Below are 7500 nucleotides of genomic sequence, written 5' to 3'. Positions count from 1 at the left end.
CCCTTGTTCCCTAAGATGCAACGCAGAAGTTCACTTGTTCCCTAAGACGTACCACAGATGCTCTCTTGTTCCCTAAGACGTAACATAGAAGTTCTCCTGTTCCCTAAGACAAAACATAGACTTTCTTGTTCCCTAAAACGTACCGCAGAAGTTCGCTTGTTCCCTAAAGTGTAACGCAGAAGTTCCCTTGTTCCCTAAGACGTAACGCAGAAGTTCCTTTGTTCCCTAAGATGCAACGCAGAAGTTCCCTTTTTCCCTAAGACGTAACGCAGAAGTTCCTTTGTTCCCTAAGACGTAACGCAGAAGTTCCTTTGTTCCCTAAGACGTAACGCAGAAGTTCCTTTGTTCCCTAAGACGTAACGCAGAAGTTCCCTTGTTCCCTAAGACGTAACGCAGAAGTTCCCTAAGACGTAACGCAGAAGTTCCTTTGTTCCCTAAGACGTAACGCAGAAGTTCCTTTGTTCCCTAAGACGTAACGCAGAAGTTCCTTTGTTCCCTAAGACGTACCGCAGACGATCTCTTGTTCCCTAAGACGTACCGCAGATGCTCTCTTGTTCCCTAAGATGTACCGCAGATTTTCTTGTTCCCTGAAGGCTGAATTATACTTCTGCAACTCCAACTGCTGCTGGCCACGCAGTCGGATTGACGGACTCGTTTTGATTTTTAGATCCCCTGCGTTTTCCATACTCCGGACCAGCAGGTGGGGCAACGACCGTTTAAGAGTGGACCTGCACACCGACGTTCACCCGTATCTCCCTCCAGGAGTTCACCTCCATCTTTGTGTCCTGATACTCCGCCAGACTGGTTTTATAAATGCTCATATTTGTGGACCTCTTCAGCCAAACGTTCTTCAACAGGATCCATTGTTCCTGTTTCTGCTGTGGCTTTTAAAAACAGAGCTATTATGCTATGAAACCGGAAATGAGAGACTCAGAAAGGACGTGGTTAGCGGACCAATCACAGGCTTGCGGGCTCGCGTAGCTTTGATGGATAATCAGAAATTTGGGGGGACGCACGCAAGCACGCAAAATGGCCGATTTGACCACGCATGGTCGGCCATGCGTAAAACCCGAGTATAAATCAGCCTTAAGACGTACCGCAGACTTTCTTGTTCCCTAAGACGTACCGCAGACTTTCTTGTTCCCTAAGACGTACGGCAGACGCTCTCTTGTTCCCTAAGACGTACGGCAGACTCTCTCTTGTTCCCTAAGACGTACGGCAGACTCTCTCTTGTTCCCTAAGACGTACGGCAGACGCTCTCTTGTTCCCTAAGACATACGGCAGACGCTCTCTTGTTCCCTAAGACGTACGGCAGACGCTCTCTTGTTCCCTAAGACGTACGGCAGACGCTCTTGTTCCCTAAGACGTACGGCAGACACTCTCTTGTTCCCTAAGACGTACGGCAGACGCTCTTGTTCCCTAAGACGTACGGCAGACACTCTCTTGTTCCCTAAGACGTACGGCAGACGCTCTTGTTCCCTAAGACGTACGGCAGACGCTCTTGTTCCCTAAGACATACAGCAGACGCTCTTGTTCCCTAAGACGTACCGCAGACGCTCTCTTGTTCCCTAAGACGTACGACAGACTCTCTCTTGTTCCCTAAGACGTACGGCAGACGCTCTCTTGTTCCCTAAGACGTACGGCAGACGCTCTCTTGTTCCCTAAGACGTACGGCAGACGCTCTCTTGTTCCCTAAGACGTACGGCAGACGCTCTCTTGTTCCCTAAGACGTACCGCAGACTTTCTTGTTCCCTAAGACGTACGGCAGACGCTCTCTTGTTCCCTAAGACGTACGGCAGACTCTCTCTTGTTCCCTAAGACGTACGGCAGACTCTCTCTTGTTCCCTAAGACGTACGGCAGACGCTCTCTTGTTCCCTAAGATGTACGGCAGACGCTCTCTTGTTCCCTAAGACGTACGGCAGACGCTCTCTTGTTCCCTAAGACGTACGGCAGACGCTCTCTTGTTCCCTAAGACGTACGGCAGACGCTCTCTTGTTCCCTAAGACGTACGGCAGACGCTCTCTTGTTCCCTAAGACGTACGGCAGACGCTCTCTTGTTCCCTAAGACGTACGGCAGACGCTCTCTTGTTCCCTAAGACGTACGGCAGACGCTCTCTTGCTCCCTAAGACGTACGGCAGACGCTCTCTTGTTCCCTAAGACGTGCCGCAGACGCTCTCTTGTTCCCTAAGACGTACGGCAGACGCTCTCTTGTTCCCTAAGACGTACGGCAGACGCTCTCTTGTTCCCTAAGACGTGCCGCAGACGCTCTCTTGTTCCCTAAGACGTGCGGCAGACGCTCTCTTGTTCCCTAAGACGTGCGGCAGACGCTCTCTTGTTCCCTAAGACGTACGGCAGACGCTCTCTTGTTCCCTAAGACGTGCGGCAGACGCTCTCTTGTTCCCTAAGACGTACCGCAGACGCTCTCTTGTTCCCTAAGACGTACGGCAGACGCTCTCTTGTTCCCTAAGACGTACGGCAGACGCTCTCTTGTTCCCTAAGACGTACGGCAGACGCTCTCTTGTTCCCTAAGACGTGCGGCAGACGCTCTCTTGTTCCCTAAGACGTGCGGCAGACGCTCTCTTGTTCCCTAAGACGTGCGGCAGACGCTCTCTTGTTCCCTAAGACGTGCGGCAGACGCTCTCTTGTTCCCTAAGACGTGCGGCAGACGCTCTCTTGTTCCCTAAGACGTGCGGCAGACGCTCTCTTGTTCCCTAAGACGTACGGCAGACGCTCTCTTGTTCCCTAAGACGTGCGGCAGACGCTCTCTTGTTCCCTAAGACGTGCGGCAGACGCTCTCTTGTTCCCTAAGACGTGCGGCAGACGCTCTCTTGTTCCCTAAGACGTACCGCAGACGCTATCTTGTTCCCTAAGAACAAGACATGCCCCTTCAGCTGCTCTCAATCAAACAAAAACAGATTTGATTCAGACAATTCAGGATCTTCAGCAAGTGTGTGTGTGCGTGTGTGTCTGTGTGTGTTTTTAAAACTGACGGTTGTGTTTTTAATAAACAACCTCTTGCTGCAATGTTTTCAGTCTCGCTGCCGTTTAGTTTTAAAGTAGAAATTTGATTCTTTATTTCTGTTTGTCTCTTCATGCAGTTGAAGTGGTAGATACAGTTAAGAGATGAATGCAGTTGAAGTGGTGGATACAGTTTAGAGAAGGAAGGAGTTGAAGTGGTGGGTTTTAATTTGAATGAAGAAAAAGAAGTTCTCAGAAACCAGAACGACACTGAAGCGTTGAATAAACAGAAACACACTTTATTTTGTATGACAGCTTTTTATTGTCGTCTGACACTTCTTTACCAACAGCACCATGTTCAGGAGCCACGCCCCCTGTTCACCTGCAGCTGTGACATCATCACGACACTGTGTGACATCATCACGACACTGTGTGACATCATTACAGCTGTGACGTCATCACAACACTGTGTGACATAACAGCTGTGACATCACAACACTCAAGCTTTATTCATAAAAAATAAAAACACTCTTTTATGACGGTACTGACATTAAGGATGGTGCCGGGGCCTCGGTAAGGGGGAGGGGCCACGGGTGGAGTGAGAGCAGGTGGGGGAGAGGGGGGGGGGGGGGGTTAAAGGTGGAGGAATGTTCACAGTTTCAAGGTGAGCACAGGAGGAGGAGGTGTGAGCTGAAACTAGATTTTGGGGGATGGAGGTCCTGAAAGATGACATCACTTCTCTTTAACCAGCTGTCGGAATAAAAAAGCATTTGAGCATCCTAAATATCACAAAGCTCCGATAGATCTGTTTTGGGACCCGTCAGCTCGTTTTCAGCGAAGGTTAGAATAAGATTTTGTGGGGGGGGGGGGGGGGGGGGGGGGGGCTGGAAGAAGATGGCCGCCCAGACGCGTCTCTAGAAGCACTTGCGGTGGACAATGGAGGGTCCGGCCTCGTCGTACTCCTGCTTGCTGATCCACATCTGCTGGAAGGTGGAGAGGGAGGCCAGGATGGAGCCGCCGATCCACACCGAGTACTTCCTCTCCGGGGGGGCGATGATCTGTGGGGTCAGACCGAGGTCAGGACTTCTTTACTGTCTTTACATGTGCTACTTAGCTCAGCACATCTTTAGCTTAGCACATTTTTAGCTTAGCATATCTTTACCTTAGCGCATCTTTAGCTTTGTACATCTTTAGCTTAGCACATCTTTAGCTTAGCACATCTTTAGCTTAGCATATCTTTAGCTTAGCACATCTTTAGCTTTGTACATCTTTAGCACATCTTTAGCTTAGCACATTTTTAGCTTAGCATATCTTTACCTTAGCGCATCTTTAGCTTTGTACATCTTTAGCTTAGCACATCTTTAGCTTAGCACATCTTTAGCTTTGTACATCTTTAGCTTAACACATCTTTAGCTTAGCACATCTTTAGCTTAGCATATCTTTAGCTTTGTACATCTTTAGCTTAGCACATCTCTAGCTTTGTACATATTTAGCTTAGCACATCTTTAACTTAGCACATCTTTAGCTTAGCATATATTTAGCTTAGCATATCTTTAGCTTTGTACCACTTTTGGCTCTGTACATCTTTAGCTTAGCACATCTTTAGCTCAGACGTTAGACTCCCTGCAGGGCGCTCAGCGTGCTCACCTTGATCTTCATGGTGCTCGGAGCCAGAGCCGTGATCTCCTTCTGCATGCGGTCGGCGATGCCGGGGTACATGGTGGTGCCGCCTGACAGCACGTTGTTGGCGTACAGGTCCTTACGGATGTCAATGTCGCACTTCATGATGCTGTTGTAGGTCGTCTCGTGGATACCCGCCGACTCCATACCTGCAGGGTGGAGGAGGAGGTGAGACAGGTGGACAGACAGGTGGACAGTCAGGCAGGCAGGTGGACAGACAGACAGGCAGACAGACAGACCGATGAAGGAGGGCTGGAACAGGGTCTCGGGGCAGCGGAACCTCTCATTGCCGATGGTGATGACCTGTCCGTCAGGGAGCTCGTAGCTCTTCTCCAGAGAGGACGAGGTCGCCGCCGTCCCCATCTCGTTCTCGAAGTCCAGCGCCACGTAGCACAGCTTCTCCTTGATGTCCCGCACGATCTCCCGCTCCGCTGCAGAGACACGGGGACACGCCGGGTCAGACGGGCGCCGCCTGACCGCGGAGACACGGACCGGCAGGAGGACACGTACCCGTGGTGACGAAGCTGTAGCCGCGCTCCGTCAGGATCTTCATGAGGTAGTCGGTGAGGTCGCGACCCGCCAGGTCCAACCTCATGATGGCGTGAGGAAGAGCGTAGCCCTCGTAGATTGGCACGTTGTGGGTCACGCCGTCCCCAGAGTCCAGCACGATACCTGGAGGACAGATGGGTAGAGGGACAGGTAGAGAGACGGGTAGAGGGACAGGTAGAGGGACAGGTAGAGAGACGGGTAGAGGGACAGGTAGAGGGACGGGTAGAGAAGAAGGAAGAAGTGAAGAAGACTAGGAGGAGTGTGGTCCAACCTGTGGTGCGTCCGGAGGCGTACAGAGACAGGACGGCCTGGATGGCCACGTACATGGCCGGAACATTAAAAGTCTCGAACATGATCTGAAACAGACATATTATTATTATTATTATTATTATTATTATTATTATTATTATTATTATTATTATATATATATATATATATATATATATATATATATATATATATATATATATATATATATATATATATATATATACTATCAGCCTACCTGGGTCATCTTCTCGCGGTTGGCTTTGGGGTTGAGCGGTGCTTCCGTCAGCAGCGTGGGATGTTCCTCTGGAGCCACTCGCAGCTCGTTGTAGAATGAGTGATGCCAGATCTGACCAATCAGAGAAGAGATCACATGCTCACGGTCAGTGATCAGGATCAATAAGGTCTGTGCTGATCTGGATCAATAGCAGACCTTCTCCATGTCGTCCCAGTTGGTGATGATGCCGTGCTCGATGGGGTACTTCAGGGTCAGGATGCCCCTCTTGCTCTGGGCCTCGTCGCCCACGTAGCTGTCCTTCTGCCCCATGCCCACCATCACACCCTGAGGGGGGCAGTGTTCATCATACAGTGATTCAAATGGATTCTTGGTCTTCAGTCCTCAATCAGGTCCTCATCCACCAGAGGGCGTGGCCTGTCCACACGCCCTGAGATGAATCAATTGCTGCTCTCCAGCGTTAGCATTTGCGTTAGCATTTGCGTTAGCATTTAGCCTGCGGCCTCACCTGGTGGCGGGGCCGGCCCACGATGGAGGGGAAGACGGCTCTGGGGGCGTCATCTCCAGCGAAGCCGGCCTTACAGAGACCGGATCCATTATCACAGACCAGAGCGGTGCTCTCCTCATCGTCACACATGCTGCAGCCGGTATTGATCGGTGATCAGTGATCAGTGAGGCGCTGGACAGGAGTCACTGTGGGGACGGAGACAGTGAGTAGCAGCCTTCAGTGCCGTGTCGTTCACATTACAGGCGGTCTGGGGAAAAGTGTCCCGGAAGTTACTGTAAGACCGACCCGCTCACTCAACCAGACCTCAGGCTGGTGGACGGACCGTTGTTCTGCGCTAATACGGCCAAAGGTAGCGGGACCAGCCCTGACTCGACCAACAGCAACACCACTGTGGCTTGTTTGTAAGTAAATACGACTGCAGATGTAAAAACAGTAACACAACCAGCAGTTCACTCACCAGATGCACTTGTATCATCAGTAAATCCACTAGCAAGTCTGTTTCTCAGGCTTCAGCTGAGCTTCTATGTAGCTTCTAGGTAGAAGTTAGAGGTTTCTAGAAGCTCCTTTGGTTGACAGAAGTCACGCTGCCCCGCTGACCAATCACAGCGCATGTTAATGGTCACGCTGGGCCACTGACCAATCACACGTCCACGCCCCCTCTCAGGCGCTGCACATAAAGAACACGCCCACATGTCAAACTAAAGCTCTGATTGGTTGAAATTCATGACTATCAACTACAACGTCCACTACCCGTGTCCTTTAACCTGCAAAGGATTAAACTGCTCTGCTTCCATAGAGACACAGGAGGAGGAATCCGATTGGATGAAAGTCTCTGAAAGCAGCTGCAGTTGAAGCAGAGCAACAGAGGAAGAGCTGAGACACAATGACATCACTATAACACGATGACATCACTATGACACATGCAGTGTGTTAGTGGAGAACTATGAGATGATGACATCACTATAACCTTCAGCAGAGAAGACGTAGAGGCGCAACTAGTCGTGATGATAAACCATGAAGAGACTACGTGGCAAGAAGAGGATGGTGATGGAGTAGTTGTTGCTATATAATAGACATTTATATATATATATATATATATATATATATATATATACATATATATATATATATATATATATATATATATATATATATATTAAATGAGTACTTTAACTTAAATGTTGATACTTTAACATAAGCACAATTGTGTACTAATACTTGTACCGCAGTAGCAGTAAGTACTTGTGTACTATAGTACTACGACTTGTACCTCCTGCAGACATACAAACTCAATAAATACT

At 49.4% G+C, this 7500-nt stretch overlaps 2 protein-coding genes across 4 annotated transcripts in view; one reads left to right on the top strand and one right to left on the bottom strand.

The window, feature by feature from the left end:
- Positions 1–1642, top strand: part of stambpl1 (STAM binding protein-like 1) — a 6063-nt gene extending 4421 nt beyond the window's left edge. For all 3 annotated transcript variants that reach the window (XM_068599252.1, XM_068599251.1, XM_068599250.1), the window contains exon 12: positions 1–1642. This exon is cut by the window's left edge and continues 423 nt beyond it. The gene's annotated coding sequence lies outside the window, so the exon portion shown is untranslated.
- Positions 1643–3832: 2190 nt separating this feature from the next.
- Positions 3833–7500, bottom strand: part of acta2 (actin alpha 2, smooth muscle) — a 5318-nt gene continuing 1650 nt past the window's right edge. The window contains exons 2-9 of the mRNA XM_068599268.1: positions 6200–6384; positions 5890–6018; positions 5695–5805; positions 5461–5545; positions 5151–5312; positions 4880–5071; positions 4608–4789; positions 3833–4018 (exon numbers count right to left, since the gene is read on the bottom strand). Coding sequence (XP_068455369.1) covers positions 3875–4018; positions 4608–4789; positions 4880–5071; positions 5151–5312; positions 5461–5545; positions 5695–5805; positions 5890–6018; positions 6200–6328 — 1134 coding nt within the window. The 5' untranslated portion in view covers positions 6329–6384 and the 3' untranslated portion in view covers positions 3833–3874. The remainder of the gene's footprint in view (positions 4019–4607; positions 4790–4879; positions 5072–5150; positions 5313–5460; positions 5546–5694; positions 5806–5889; positions 6019–6199; positions 6385–7500) is intronic.

This window comes from Clinocottus analis, unplaced genomic scaffold (genome assembly GCF_023055335.1).
Source record: "Clinocottus analis isolate CAN_PGR_092001 unplaced genomic scaffold, fCliAna1.0.p SCAF_44, whole genome shotgun sequence".
NCBI lineage: Eukaryota > Metazoa > Chordata > Actinopteri > Perciformes > Cottidae > Clinocottus > Clinocottus analis.
The sequence above is the reverse complement of the archived record's forward strand: the minus strand, read 5'-3'. Positions and strand labels throughout refer to the sequence as shown.